Source organism: Pseudophryne corroboree, chromosome 1 (assembly GCF_028390025.1).
Source record: "Pseudophryne corroboree isolate aPseCor3 chromosome 1, aPseCor3.hap2, whole genome shotgun sequence".
In the NCBI taxonomy this organism is placed as follows: domain Eukaryota; kingdom Metazoa; phylum Chordata; class Amphibia; order Anura; family Myobatrachidae; genus Pseudophryne; species Pseudophryne corroboree.
In genome coordinates, this window is record NC_086444.1 from 564,930,314 (window position 1) to 564,946,729 (window position 16,416).

Here is a 16,416-nt window from a genome sequence, read left to right on the forward strand (position 1 = left end):
ACTTCTGGATTTAATGCCCATTCGCCTGGATGAAAATCCCGACGACTGAGATAATCCGCTTCCAAGTTGTCCACCTCCGGAATGAACACGGCCGACAACATCACCTGGTGGCATTCCGCCCAATTGAGGATTCGAGCTACTTCCCGCATTGCCATGCGGCTTCTCGTTCCTCCTTGTTTGTTGATGTATGCGACCGCCGTCGCATTGTCTGACTGCACTTGGACAGGCTGAGAGCGAAGCATGTGCACTGCTTGTCGTAGCGCATTGTAAATTGCGCGGAGTTCCAGGACATTTATAGACAGCAATTTTTCGTGATCCGCCCAGAGACCCTGGAGCTGACAATTTTGAATTACCGCTCCCCAACCTCTGAGACTGGCGTCCGTAGTTAGAATTATCCAATTCCAGCCTCCGAACCGTCTTCCTACGGTTAAATTGTGTTCCTTGAGCCACCAGAGCAGAGATACTCTTGCCCTTGGCGACAACCTCACCCTGTGGTGAATCTGCAGATGCGAGCCCGACCACTGGGCGAGCACATTCAGTTGAAATGGACGCGAGTGAAATCTTCCGAACTGAAGCGCTTCGAAAGCTGCCACCATTGTGCCTAAGAGGCGAATGCACAAGTGTACAGACACTGTGCGTGGCTTGAGCACTAAGTGTACTAGATGGCGTAGAATTTGTACTTTCTGCTGTGGTAGGTAAATTCTTTGATTGACCGTATCGAGAATCATACCTAGGAATTGAAGGCGTTGAGACGGAATTAGATGTGATTTCTTGAAGTTGACAATCCAACCGTGGTGAACCAGTACATCGTATGTTAGCAGCGCATGTTGGAGAAGTATCTGTTGAGACGGAACTTTGATGAGCAGATCGTCTAAATACGGAACTATTGTCACTCCCAGGGATCTGAGATGAGCTATCATCACAGACATCACTTTGGTGAATACCCGAGGCGCTGATGACAGGCCAAACGGTAGAGCCTGAAACTGGTAATGGTTCTGGCGTATTGCAAACCGTAAGAATTTCTGATGAGGCTGCCAAATTGGAATGTGTAAGTACGCATCCTTGAGATCTAGCGCAATCATAAATTCCTTTGGCTCTAAACCCGCAATCACCGAACACAGAGACTCCATTTTGAATCTGTAGTAAGTTACGTACTGATTGAGACCCTTTAAGTTCAATATTGGTCTGACAGAGCCATCCGGCTTCGGTACCACAAACAGACTTGAATAATAACCCTGACCCTGTTGGTGTACAGGGACCGGAATCAAAACTGCCGAATCCAGTAGGGACTGAATGGCAATTTGCAGAACCGTCCTCTTGTCGTCCGACAGAGGCAATCCTGTCTTGAAAAACCGCAGAGGCGGAAGACAGTCGAACTCTATTTTGTAACCTTTTAACACTAAATTGCGGATCCACCCATCCGCGGATGTGTGGAACCACGCCAAATGGAACGTCTGAGGCGTGCTCCCACAATCGGAGAACCGAGATGGGCTGGTAGCCCGTCATGCCACTGGCTTGTCGGTAACCTTAGCGTCCTGGCGATTTGTGTTGGTTTGTTGGAAACCACGTCCGCGACCACGTCTAGCAGGCGTGGCTGTTCCTCTGCCACGTCCTCGAAAGGACTGAGGTCTAAAGGATTTGAACGAAGGTCCAGCGTACCTCCTTCTTGATACCGGTGGAGGCAATGGTAAGAAAACAGACTTACCTCCCGTAGCCTCAGCAATCCATGCGTCCAATTCAGGACCAAGCAGCTTCTTGCCATCGTAAGGCAACGCCTCTATACCTCGTTTGACCTCTGCCTCCGCATGATAAGCACGCAGCCAGAGTGCTCTTCGTGCCGTAACTAGCGACGATGAAATACGAGAAGTGAGCTGACAGACGTCAGTCGACGCTGTACAGAGATACTCTACAGCCTCACTCATTTGATTTACAAGAAGTATCAGGTTTTCGTCATGTAAAGCAGATTTGAGTTCTGTAAGCCATATTATGAGCGCCTTAGTGACCCAAATGCCAACCAATCCAGGTCTTAGCATCCCACCTGCTGCTACATACATGGATTTTAGCATAGTTTCTATCTTGCGATCTGAAGGATCTTTAAGCGTAGTAGCTGCTGGCACTGGTATGGTTAATTTCTTGGTAAGCTTCGACACTGAAGAATCAACTATTGGTGGATTCTTCCATGTACACGTTACCGAGTCTGGAAACGGGTAACTAGACTTAAATCTGCGAGGTATAGAAAACCGTTTATCTGGATTCTGTCGTGTTTCTACTAACATCTGATTAAGAGATTCCGACACAGGAAAACTTATTGGAGTTTTTTGTCGTTTAGTAAATACGACCTGATCATTTGTGAGAGGCTCCTCAGTTTCAGTAAACTTCAGAGACTGACGTACCGCTCTGATGAGATCGTCAATGCCGGAACTGTTAAAATCCTCGCCATCTGACTCCACTTCGCCCTCCTCACCCTCATCTTGTTCCGTGAGGTCTGGCATGGAATCGTCAGAATGCAACATAGCAGAAACTGGAAAATCATAAGACATATGAAATTTATCCCGTTTACCCAAAATGGATTTGGACCTTACGCAAGGCTGAGCCGCCTCCGGTAGTTCTGGCGGTCTCACCCTAGACTCAGATCTTGCCGTTTCCCGCTCCTGACGAGCGGCGGTCAATTCTGATTGTAACCTATCCAGTACATTTACTAACATACCCCACGGAGGGTCCGGTGAGGACATTGGTTGTAAAACTGGAGCAGAAATGGTATTCTGAACCGAATCCACAAAACATACTGTACATGTGGTAGATCCATCCGGTAACACACTGCTACAGACTTTGCAATTATGCTTTTTAGTTTTTGCTGGTGCCTTACTCATTATGGCGACAGACAATACAATACACAAAAAACAGACATTTGCACGACTCAGTAAAATAGTAGTAAGGTGTCTCTGTATATATATCTGGCCGAGTGCAGTACACGTGGCCAGTACTATGAAATGTGATCCAAATTCCCACTAACACCCCTGCGCCTCCGGTGGAGTAGAGATGTAGTACTGGAACGTTCTGGAATCACAGCAGGAAGACACAGGAAGCATGTTAAAATGGCCCCCATGCTATGCTTACACATATAATCATAGTGCTGGTTACAAACTTACAACTGATTATAACCCTGCAAATACCCCTGCAGCCTAGCATCTGCTGTTGCTGCAGTATTTTCTTATGCCGCTGTATTGCCCCCTTATTTATTGCCTCCCCCTCCGTGAGGTAATGCCTGCATGCTCTTTGAGATGCAGAGCAGCGGGCAGCGCAGCGTGTGGGGCCGCCAGCGGGTATCGCCGAGCGGATCGCTGTGCTGTGAGCCGCGGGAGCCGGGTGAACAGCGGGTAAAACAGCCGTGGGACCCGGAGCAGTGCGAGCGGCCAGAGCAGCAGCGGCGGCCGGCGCTGTGAGTGGGGAGAGCAGCGGCGGCCGGAGCCGTGTGAGCGGGGAGAGCAGCGGTGGCCGGAGCCGTGTGAGTGGGGAGAGCAGCGGTGGCCGGAGCCGTGTGAGTGGGGAGAGCAGCGGCGGCCGGAGCCGTGTGAGTGGGGAGAGCAGCGGCGGCCGGAGCCGTGTGCGGCGGCGGCCGGAGGCAGTCTGCAGAGTCCCCAGTAACAATGTCCCCACACCTCGGGGCGGCAGCGGGAGCTGACCGCCCCGTTCACATACCTTCACTCCTGCAGCTTGTGAGGAGGCTCCGACGGGGCTTCTGTACAAGCGCCGGACAGCTTGAGCAGGAGGATCTGTGTGTGGCTGTGAGGGAGCTCTTTCAGAGAGGCCCGACACGCCCCTGCTGCTATCAGCAGCTGCACTATCCCTGACCCTGCCTTTTGGAAGGGGGAAAGGGATGTGTCTAAAATATAAAAATATAAAAATAAAAATTCAAAGTAATTGTGGCCCAGCCACAAACGAACTGTTGCTATCGAGCACAGAAAAAACACTGAGGTACTCGGGGATATGGAGGAGTGGAGTGTTCTAAATTTAAATATTCAGTGCTGTTCCTACGGAAGCCCGTCCATATCCCAAGAGTACTCCAGTGACCCCTAGTGGATGATAAAGAAAATAAGGTAGATGAAAATACATTTACAGAGGAGAAGGTCCTAACAGAACTTTCAAAACTAAAAGTGGATAAATCAATGGGACCAGATGGGATACACCCAAGGATACTCAAAGAGCTAAAAGATGTGCTGGTTACACCTTTAACAGAATTATTTAACCAGTCACTAAATACAGGTGCTATTCCAGAGGACTGGAAAAGAGCAAATGTAGTTCCACTGCACAAAAGTGGAAGCAAGGAAGAAGCAAGTAACTACAGACCAGTAAGCCTTACATCAGTAGTAGGGAAAGTAATGGAAAAACTATTACAAGAAAGAGTAGTGGAATATCTTAAATCAAACCACTTACAGGATCCAAAACAGCATGGATTTACTGGTGGGAGATCATGCAAACAAATCTTATTGACTTTTTTGACTCTGTGATGAAAATAATAGATCAAGGGGGAGCTGTAGATGTAGCATATCTAGACTTTAGTAAGGCATTTGACACTGTCCCACATCGCAGACTGCTAAATAAACTTGAAAGCCTGGGGGTGGATTATAAATCAGTTAAATGGATAAGAACCTGGTTGCAGGATAGGAAACAGACAGTCGTAGTTAATGGAGTGCAATCTATGGAGGGAAATGTTACCAGTGGAGTACCCCAGGGATCTGTACTTGGTCCAGTTCTCTTTAATATCTTTGTTGGTGACATTGCAGATGGTATTGAAGGGAAGATATGCCTTTTTGCAGATGATACAAAGATATGCAACAGGGTAGACACACCGGGAGGGGTCAAACAAATGATTAATGACCTAGGAAGGCTTGAGAAACGGTCAAGAACGTGGCAACTACAGTTTAATGCTAAAAAATGCAAAATCATGCACTTGGGTCTCAAAAACCCAAAGGCTAAGTATAGTATCAAGGGTACTATAATGGAAACTACTGAGGAGGAAAGAGATTTAGGAGTCACTATTTCAAGTGACTTGAAGGCAGGAAAGCAATGCAACAAAGCAATGAGAAAGGCAAGTCAGATGCTTGGTTGCATAGGGAGAGGAATCAGTAGCAGGAAAAAAGAAGTGATAATGCCACTGTATAGGTCATTGGTACGGCCCCATCTGGAATACTGTGTCCAGTTCTGGAGACCCTATCTCCAGAAGGATATAAATACATTAGAGAGTGTACAAAGAAGGGCAACTAAAATGGTGCATGGCCTACATCACAAAACTTACCCGGAAAGGCTAAAAGATCTTAACATGTATAGTTTGGAGGAGAGAAGGGAAAGGGGGGACATGATAAAAACTTTCAAATATATCAAGGGTCTTAACAAAGTTCAGGAGGGAAACATTCTTCAAAGGAAAAGAAGTATTAGAACTCGAGGGCATACATTGAGACTGGAGGGGGGGAGGTTCAGGGGAAATTTAAGGAAAAATTACTTCACAGAAAGGGTAGTGGATAAGTGGAATAGCCTCCCATCAGAGGTGGTAGAGGCTAAGACTGTAGGGCAATTTAAACATGCTTGGGACAGGCATATGAATATCCTTACAAAGAATTAAGGTTAAAAAAGGGTTGAGATTGCCTAAAGGATAAAATAAAAAAGGGGCAGACTAGATGGGCCAAGTGGTTCTTATCTGCCGTCAAATTCTATGTTTCTATGTTTCAAATTCTGTGTGTCTGACATCAATTCCGGGACCTTCATCGCTGGATTCATCGCACAGGATGAGTAACTGCAGGGCTAGTCTTGTTTTGCACAAAATGTTTTTGCAGAGCAGGGCTGCAAAGGCGTTCGCACACTTGCAAAGGGAAAATGCACTCCCCCGTGGGCGGCGACTATGCGTTTGCACGGCTGCTAAAAGTAGCTAGCAACCGATCAACCTGGGAATGAGGGCCCATGTGCCCTGCAACCAAATGTAACTCTCTCTGCACATGCTATATCTGCCCCTCCTGCAGTGCACATGGTTTTGCCCAACTGCTAACAAATTTGCTGCTGCGATCAACTCTGAATTACCCACCATGTTATCTATAGCTACAATCTATATAATAAATCAAAAAGAAGAAAAACTAGAGGAACATCAGCAATTCCTATTGTATTGCTGATAGTATCAACTTGTGACATACTGTACTATCACTGAGGATATAAAGATAGGGGTGAAAATAAGAATTTACTTACCGATAATTCTATTTCTCATAGTCCGTAGTGGATGCTGGGATCTCCGTAAGGACCATGGGGAATAGCGGCTCCGCAGGAGACTGGGCACAAAAAGTAAAAGCTTTAGACTAGCTGGTGTGCACTGGCTCCTCCCCCTATGACCCTCCTCCAAGCCTCAGTTAAGATACTGTGCCCGGACGAGCGTACATAATAAGGAAGGATCTTGAATCCCGGGTAAGACTCATACCAGCCACACCAATCACACCGTACAACTCGTGATCTGAACCCAGTTAACAGTATGATAACCGTAGGAGCCTCTGAAAAGATGGCTTCCAACAATAAACAACCCGATTTGTTTGTAACAATAACTATATACAAGTATTGCAGACAATCCGCACTTGGGATGGGCGCCCAGCATCCACTACGGACTATGAGAAATAGAATTATCGGTAAGTAAATTCTTATTTTCTCTGACGTCCTAGTGGATGCTGGGAACTCCGTAAGGACCATGGGGATTATACCAAAGATCCCAAACGGGCGGGAGAGTGCGGATGACTCTGCAGCACCGAATGAGAGAACTCCAGGTCCTCCTCAGCCAGGGTATCAAATTTGTAGAATTTAGCAAACGTGTTTGCCCCTGACCAAGTAGCTGCTCGGCAAAGTTGTAAAGCCGAGACCCCTCGGGCAGCCGCCCAAGATGAGCCCACCTTCCTTGTGGAATGGGCTTTTACAGATTTTGGCTGTGGCAGACCTGCCACAGAATGTGCAAGTTGAATTGTACTACAAATCCAACGAGCAATCGTCTGCTTAGAAGCAGGAGCACCCAGCTTGTTGGGTGCATACAGTATAAACAGCGAGTCAGATTTTCTGACTCCAGCCGTCCTGGAAACATATATTTTTGGGGCCCTGACTACGTCCAGCAACTTGGAGTCCTCCAAGTCCCTAGTAGCCACAGGTACCACAATAGGTTGATTCATGTGAAACGCTGAAACCACCTTAGGGAGAAATTGAGGACGAGTCCTCAATTCCGCCCTATCCGAATGAAATATCAGGTAAGGGCTTTTATAGGATAAAGCCGCCAATTCTGATACGCGCCTGGCTGAAGCCAGGGCCAACAGCATTACCACTTTCCATGTGAGATATTTTAAATCCACTGTGGCAAGTGGTTCAAACCAATGTGATTTTAGGAACCCTAAAACTACATTGAGATCCCAAGGTGCCACTGGAGGCACAAAAGGAGGCTGTATATGCAGTACCCCTTTGACAAACGTCTGAACTTCAGGCACTGAAGCCAGTTCTTTCTGGAAGAAGATCGACAGGGCCGAAATTTGAACCTTAATGGATCCTAATTTTAGGCCCATAGACAATCCTGCTTGCAGGAAATGTAGGAAACGACCCAGTTAAAATTCCTCCGTAGGGGCCTTCTTGGCCTCACACCACGCAACATATTGTCGCCAAATGCGATGATAATGTTTTGCAGTTACATCCTTCCTGGCCTTGATCAGGGTAGGGATGACTTCATCTGGAATGCCTTTTTCCTTCAGGATCCGGCGTTCAACCGCCATGCCGTCAAACGCAGCCGCGGTAAGTCTTGGAACAGACAAGGTCCCTGCTGGAGCAGGTCCTTCCTTAGAGGTAGAGGCCACGGGTCCTCCGTGAGCATCTCTTGCAGCTCCGGGTACCAAGTTCTTCTTGGCCAATCCGGAGCCACGAGTATCGTTCTTACTCCTCTCCTTCTTATGATTCTCAGTACTTTTGGTATGAGAGGAAGAGGAAGGAACACATATACCGACTGGAACACCCACGGAGTTACCAGAGCGTCCACCGCTATTGCCTGAGGGTCCCTTGACCTGGCGCAATATCTGTCCAGTTTCTTGTTGAGACGGGACGCCATCATGTCCACCTTTGGTTTTTCCCAACGGTTTACAATCACTTGGAAGACTTCTGGATGAAGTCCCCACTCCCCCGGGTGGAGGTCGTGTCTGCTGAGGAAGTCTGCTTCCCAGTTGTCCACTCCCGGAATGAACACTGCTGACAGTGCTATCACATGATTTTCCGCCCAGCGGAGAATCCTTGCAGCTTCTGCCATTGCCCTCCTGCTTCTTGTGCCGCCCTGTCTGTTTACGTGGGCGACAGCCGTGATGTTGTCCGACTGGATCAATACCGGTTGACCCTGAAGCAGAGGCCTTGCTTGACTTAGGGCATTGTAAATGGCCCTTAGCTCTAGGATATTTATGTGAAGAGACGTTTCCATGCTTGACCACAAGCCCTGGAAATTTCTTCCCTGTGTGACTGCTCCCCAGCCTCTCAGGCTGGCATCCGTGGTTACCAGCATCCAATCCTGAATGCCGAATCTGCGGCCCTCGAGAAGATGAGCCTTCTGTAACCACCACAGGAGAGATACCCTTGTCCTTGGAGATAGGGTTATCCGCTGATGCATCTGAAGATGCGATCCGGACCATTTGTCCAGCAGATCCCACTGAAAAGTTCTTGCATGGAATCTTCCGAATGGAATCGCTTCGTAAGAAGCCACCATTTTTCCCAGGACTCTCGTGCACTGATGCACTGACACTTGTCCTGGTTTTAGGAGGTTCCTGACTAGCTCGGATAACTCCCTGGCCTTCTCCTCCGGGAGAAACACCTTTTTCTGGACTGTGTCCAGAATCATCCCTAGGAACAGTAGACGTGTTGTTGGAATCAGCTGTGATTTTGGGATATTTAGAATCCACCCGTGCTGACGTAGCACTACCTGAGATAGTGCTACTCCGACCTCTAACTGTTCCCTGGACCTTGCCCTTATCAGGAGATCGTCCAAGTAAGGGATAATTAATACGCCTTTTCTTCGAAGAAGAATCATCATTTCGGCCATTACCTTGGTAAAGACCCGTGGTGCCGTGGACAATCCAAACGGCAGCGTCTGAAACTGATAATGACAGTTTTGTATCACAAACCTGAGGTACCCTTGGTGAGAAGGGTAGATTGGGACATGGAGATAAGCATCCTTGATGTCTAGAGATACCATATAGTCCCCTTCTTCCAGGTTCGCTATCACTGCTCTGAGTGACTCCATCTTGAATTTGAACCTTTTTATGTAAGTGTTCAAAGATTTTAGATTTAAAATTGGTCTCACCGAGCCGTCCGGCTTCGGTACCACAAACAGCGTGGAATAATACCCCTTTCCCTGTTGTAGGAGGGGTACCTTGATTATCACCTGCTGGGAATACAGCTTGTGAATAGCTTCCAATACTGCCTCCCTGTCGGAGGGAGACGTTGGTAGAGCAGACTTCAGGAACCGGCGAGGGGGAGACGTCTTGAATTCCAATTTGTACCCCTGTGATACTACCTGCAGGATCCAGGGGTCCACTTGCGAGTGAGCCCACTGCGCGCTGAAATTCTTGAGATGGCCCCCCACCGTGCCCGAGTCTGCTTGCAGAGCCCCAGCGTCATGCTGAGGACTTGGCAGAAGCGGGGGAGGGCTTCTGCTCCTGGGAAGAGGCTGCATGGTGCAGTCTTTTTCCCCTTCCTCTGCCCCGGGGCAGGAACGAGCGGCCTTTTTCCTTCTTGCCCTTATAGGGACGAAAGGACTGGGTTTGAAAAGACGGTGTCTTTTTCTGCTGAGAGGTGACCTGGGGTAAAAAGGTGGATTTTCCAGCCGTTGCTGTGGCCACCAGGTCCGATAGACCGACCCCAAATAACTCCTCCCCTTTATACGGCAATACTTCCATATGTCGTTTGGAATCCGCATCACCTGACCACTGTCGCGTCCATAACGTTCTTCTGGCAGAAATGGACATCGCACTTACTCTAGATGCCAGGGTGCAAATATCCCTCTGTGCATCTCGCATATATAGTAATGCATCCTTCAAATGCTCTATAGTTAATAATATACTGTCCCTATCCAGGGTATCAATATTTTCAGTCAGGGAATCCGGCCAAGCCACTCCAGCGCTGCACATCCAGGCTGAGGCGATCGCTGGTCGCAGTATAACACCGGTATGTGTGTATATACCTTTTAAGATATTTTCCAGCCTTCTATCAGCTGGTTCCTTGAGAGCGGCCGTATCAGGAGACGGTAACGCCACTTGTTTTGATAAGCGTGTGAGCGCCTTATCTACCCTAGGGGGTGTTTCCCAACGTGCCCTAACCTCTGGCGGGAAAGGGTATAGTGCCAATAATTTATTAGAAATCAGCAGTTTTTTATCGGGGGAAACCCACGCTTTATCACACACCTCATTTAATTCATCTGACTCAGGAAAAACCACTGGTAGTTTTTTCACACCCCACATAATACCCTTTTTTGTGGTACTTGTAGTGTCAGAAATGTTCAATGCCTCCTTCATTGCCGTGATCATGTAACGTGTGGCCCTACTGGACATTACGTTTGTCTCGTCACCGTCGACACTGGATTCAGTATCCGTGTCAGGGTCTGTGTCGACCATCTGAGGTAACGGGCGTTTTAGCGCCCCTGACGGTGTCTGAGACGCCTGAACAGGCACTAATTGATTTGTCGGCTGTCTCATGTCGTCAACAGTTTTTTTGCAAAGTGCTGACATTGTCACGTAATTCTTTAATTACTACCATCCAGTCAGGTGTCGACTCCCTAGGGGGTGACATCACTAACACAGGCAATTGCTCTGCTTCCACATCATTTTCCTCCTCATACATGTCGACACAATCGTACCGACACCCAGCACACACACAGGGAATGCTCTGATAGAGGACAGGACCCCACTAGCCCTTTGGGGAGACAGAGGGAGAGTTTGCCAGCACACACCAGAGCGCTATATATATACAGGGATAACCTTATATAAGTGTTACTCCCTGTTATAGCTGCTGTATTTATATATTAGCTGCCAATAGTGCCCCCCTCTCTGTTTTACCCTGTTTCTGTAGTGCAGGACTGCAGGGGAGAGTCAGGGAGTCGTCCTTCCAGCGGAGCTGTGAAAGAAAATGGCGCTTGTGTTCTGAGGAGAAAGGCTCCGCCCCCTTCACGGCGGCCTTTTCTCCCGCTTTTTTCAGGAAACTGGCAGGGGATAAATGCATCCATATAGCCCAGGAGCTATATGTGATGCATTTTTTTTAGCCATATAAGGTTTTTATATCGTTTTTATTGCGTCTCAGAGCGCTCCCCCCCAGCGCCCTGCACCCTCAGTGACCGGAGTGTGAAGTGTGCTGAGAGCAATGGCGCACAGCTGCAGTACTGTGCGCTACCTTATTTGAAGACAGGAACGTCTTCTGCCGCCGCTTTCTCCGGACCTCTTCGCTCTTCTGGCTCTGTAAGGGGGCCGGCGGCGCGGCTCCGGGACCCATCCAGGCTGAACCTGTGATCGTCCCTCTGGAGCTAATGTCCAGTAGCCAAGAAGCCCAATCCACTCTGCAGTCAGGTGAGTTCGCTTCTTCTCCCCTTAGTCCCACGATGCAGTGAGCCTGTTGCCAGCAGGACTCACTGAAAATAAAAAACCTATTTAAACTTTTACTTCTAAGCAGCTCAGGAGAGCCACCTAGCTTGCACCCTTCTCGTTCGGGCACAAAAATCTAACTGGGGCTTAGAGGAGGGTCATAGGGGGAGGAGCCAGTGCACACCAGCTAGTCTAAAGCTTTTACTTTTTGTGCCCAGTCTCCTGCGGAGCCGCTATTCCCCATGGTCCTTACGGAGTTCCCAGCATCCACTAGGACGTCAGAGAAATCATAGTGGAAACAAGGGGCCCACCTATATTAGAACAGGCTGCAATTACAATCTGTTACATAACTCACAGCAATCACTTACCTGTTTGGTCCTTTTAGCAATAAATGTAGGGCTGCTTGCAGTTCGGCTGGCTTTTGTATTTCCATTGAAGGTGAGGTACTGCTCACGTGTTCGATCGAAAAGTGTGTAATCAAGCCTTGGAAAGCTTTTGTAACTGAAAGGACAGCAATTAAACATTTAGTGTATAACATATATAAATATAAAAAGGAAATGAGTAAGGAACTATTAAGCCAGTGTCTATACAGATGTGTCCTCTTACGTCTTACCTCAATATGCCACAAAGCGAGAGATGCCTGGCATGAGTAAGCAGACAGTTCCTGTGCAACTCTGTTAGCGTCAGGCATCTATTTTGCCGAAAATTATATGCAGCATAAGGTAGGCTGACCATACTAGCAATTAAACCGGGACATTTATGAATTACACAGGTTCTGTGGCTGGCTGACTTCAAGCCTGCATTTCACCTGGTTTTAATCAGCCACAGAACCTATGTAATTCATGAGCGTCCCAGTTTAAAGAACTAGTATGGTCAGCCTACATAAGTATATTCTCTGTATGTCATCTGCTGATGTAGCGATGTTTAGTTACCCTGTACTTGTCCTATATTGTCTTCAACTGTAAATTGCTGTTTTCCTGTTTTGATTATTTGTTTACGTACTCTCTAATTTGGCGCTGAGGAACCCTTGGGGTGCCATATAAATAAAGAATAATAATAATGTCTGCGGCTGTAACTGCATATGAAATGGTTTGTTAAAGTGTTTCGTGGAAAACAATGTAACGTAGGATTTTGTATGCAGATACAGCCTAGGTCGCACACAGAATATAGGCATGTCGCTTGTCATTTTAATCAGCATACGCTGCTTGTGCATCCTTTTCACATCGTTTTCCGAATAAGACACATTTTAATGGAAAAAGATGCACGTAAAGAAGCTCAGCGCTACAGAGTCTTGTCACGGCATGGGCTGTTTAACATGTAGGGAACTAGAGGTAAGTGGACAAATCTGTGCATATGATATGGGAGTGGGAAAAAATTGTTAGGGTATGTTACCGGTATTGTGGCCATCTACAAGTTGGCCATCTTTAATTAATTGGGAAGAATGTGCATTATATAGTTGTGTATGTATATCAATTTGAGCTATTGTATTAATGGTGTCTTCTCTCTATTCCCACAGTACAACGTGTGGGGGCCGGGGAGATGGATCAGCTGCTCCTGACAGGGAGCTTGACAGCGCAGGATACGTTAACCATGGCAACACCGACTGGGCTCGACAGACATCACCGGAAGTGACGCCCGTGGCTCTCAGGCAGCGGATGTGTAGTCCGGACCCGGCTCCTTCACGTGGTAGTGGACACTGCCTATTTAGGTAAGTTCAGTTTATGTTATTGGTTTTCTTATTCTGGTGTCACGTAAGCCTAGAAAAAGGTGCTGTAAGTGCACCGAAACGTCGGCTGTTTACATGATGTAAATAACCCACTAAATGCATTATTTACAACATCGAATTGGAGTGCCGCAGTCTTTTTTGGATCTATTGACTCTTAGTTACTGAAGGCACCCACAACTACTGGGATACAGCGCCGAGTGCCAGCTGAAACACGCAAGCTATACAGTGTGTGTGGGTGTGTGTGTGTGTGTGTGTGTGTGTGTGTGTGTGTAGTGCGGTGGGCTGTGACTGCCTAACTCAAATATACATTTACAAAGAACCCTGCACTCTCCTTAGCAGTTTCATTCACTTTAAAGCTTTAATAATGTAATACTGGATAAACAATGGAGTTTAGGTCTATGAATTGTACAATGCACGTAAGCTTGCAGCTTACTCCACGGGACCCCATTTCACTGCAAGTTCTACTCTATCACAAACTTTCACATAGATTTTTGGGACCTGGCAAAATAAAATATAAAACAAGATTTATGGTAAGAACTCACCGCTGTTAAATCTTTCTGGGAGGTACACTGGGCTCCACAGGGATTAATATCGGGTGTAGAGTAGGATCTTCATCCGAGCCACCAACAGGCTCGAAGCTTTGACTGTTCCCAAGATGCAAAGCGCCACCTCCTCTATAACACTGCCTCCGTGCACAGGAGCTCAGTTTCGTTAACCAGCCCAATGCAGTAGCAGGTACTAGAGACGACAATCATAAACAGCCACATAAACCACGCACTCACCACCACCGGGGAGGGTGTCAGCGGCTAATGCCATATCAACCCAAAGAAGCAAAGTGCGTCAGGGTGGGCGCCTTGTGGAGCCCAGTGTACCTCGCAGAAAGAGATTTAAGAACGGTAAGTTACCATAAATCTCATTTTCTGCTGCGGGGTACACTGTGCTCCACAAGGATTAATATCGGGGGATGTCCTAAAGCAGTTCCTTATGGGAGGGGACGCACTGTAGCGGGCACAAGAATCCGGCGTCCAAAGAAAGCACCCTGGGAGGCGGAAGTATCGGAGGCATAGAACCTTATGAACGTGTTGATGGAGGACCACGTAGCCGCCTTGCACAATTGTTCAAGGGTCGCACCACGGCGGACCGCCCAAGAAGGTCCAACAGACCGAGTAGAATGGGCCTTAATAGTAGCAGGAGCTGGGTTGACCAGCCTGTACATAAGCATGCGCAATCACCATTCTAATCCATCTGGCCAAGGTCTGCTTGTGAGCAGGCCAGCCACGTTTGTGAAAACCAAACAGTTCAAATAGAGAATCAGATTTCCTAAAGGAGGATGTTCTCTTCACATAGATACTGAGAGCCCGTACCACATCTAAAGACCGCTCTTTAGATGACAATTCAAGAGAATTAAAGACCGGAACCACAATCTCCTGGTTAAGGTGGAAGGAAGACACCACCTTGGGTAAATAACCTGGACGGGTTCTAAGAACCGCACGGTCACTGTGAAAAATCAGACAGGGTGACTTACAGGATAAAGCACCCAAGTCCGAGACCCTTCTAGCTGAAGCGATAGCCAGCAAAAATAAAACCTTAAGGGAAAGCAACTTAAGATCCGCAGACGTAAGAGGCTCAAACGGAGACTCTTGCAAGGCCTCCAGAACCATCAACAGATCCCAAGGGGCCACAGGTGGTACATAAGGAGGTTGAATCCGCAACACGCCCTGAGTGAATGTATGAACATCAGGTAGGGCAGCAATCTTTCTCTGAAACCAGACCGATAAGGCAGAGATGTGAACCTTGAGGGAGGCCAGACGAAGGCCTAAGTCCAGGCCCTGTTGTAGGAAGGCCAATAGTTTGGCCGTACTAAACTTGAAAACGTCATGATTGTGAGATGCGCACCAAGTAAAGTAAGCATTCCAGACCCTATGGTAAATACGAGCAGAAGTTGGCTTACGGGCCTTCAATATAGTTTGAATGACCACCTCAGAAAAACCGTTGGCCCTCAGGACGGAAGCTTCAAGAGTCATGCCGTCAAAGCCAAACGGGCCAAATCCTGGTAAACACAAGGGCCCTGAACAAGGAGGTTTGGTCGTTGTGGAAGTAGAAGGGAACGATCTAGCGAGAAGCCCTGTAGATCTGAGAACCAGTGCTGCCTGGGCCACGCTGGAGCGATCATAAGAAGGATTCCTCCTTCTTGCTTGAACTTCCTTATTACTCTGGGCAGGAGTGACACCGGAGGGAACATGTACTTCAGCCGAAAGTTCCATGGAATTGCCAGAGCATCCATGAACGCTGCTTGAGGATCCCTTGTCCTTGCTCCAAAGACCGGAACCTTGTGATTGTGTCGAGACGCCATCAGATCCACATCTGGAAGGCCCCACGTGTCCACAAAAATTTGAAACACTTCTGGATGGAGGCTCCACTCTCCGACATGTACGTCCTGACAACTGAGATAGTCCGCTTCCCAGTTTAGAACGCCCGGAAAGAACACTGCTGATATGGCCAGCAGATGGCGTTCTGCCCACTGAAGAATCCGTGATACTTCCCTCATTGCCATGCGGCTTCGAGTGCCGCCTTGATGATTGATGTACGCCACCGTGGTGGCGTTGTCCGATTGTACTTGAACAGGTCTGTTCTGTATCAGATGCTGGGCCATTGTCAATGCATTGAACACTGCCCACAGTTCCAGAATGTTTATCGGGAGTAGAGACTCCTCATCGGTCCACCGACCCTGAAGAGTGTGTTGTTCCAACACCGCGTCCAAACCTCTCAGACTGGCATCCATCGTCAGCAGGACCCAGTTGGATATCCAGAAGTAACGGCCCCTGCTCAATCAATGGTCCTGAAGCCACCAGCTTGGCGACAGGCGGACCTCCGGAGACAAGGAGATCATGTGAGATCTGATCCGGTGAGGCAGGCCATCCCACTTGGTCAGAATTAACTTCTGCAGAGGGCGAGAATGGAATTGAGCATACTCCACCATGTCGAAAGCCGACACCATTATACCTAGCACTTGCATTGCCGAGTGAATAGACACTTGCGGACGAGATAGGAAGCATCGAATCCTGTTGTTTAAGGACC

General features: G+C 47.9%; 1 protein-coding gene across 3 annotated transcripts in view; it reads right to left on the reverse strand.

Annotated features, from left to right (window-relative positions):
- DENND4C (DENN domain containing 4C) overlaps positions 1-16,416 on the reverse strand; it is a 470,132-nt gene that overhangs the window by 111,069 nt on the left and 342,647 nt on the right. For all 3 annotated transcript variants that reach the window (XM_063914174.1, XM_063914175.1, XM_063914173.1), the window contains exon 16: positions 11,981-12,113. In XM_063914174.1, coding sequence (XP_063770244.1) covers positions 11,981-12,113 — 133 coding nt within the window. The remainder of the gene's footprint in view (positions 1-11,980; positions 12,114-16,416) is intronic.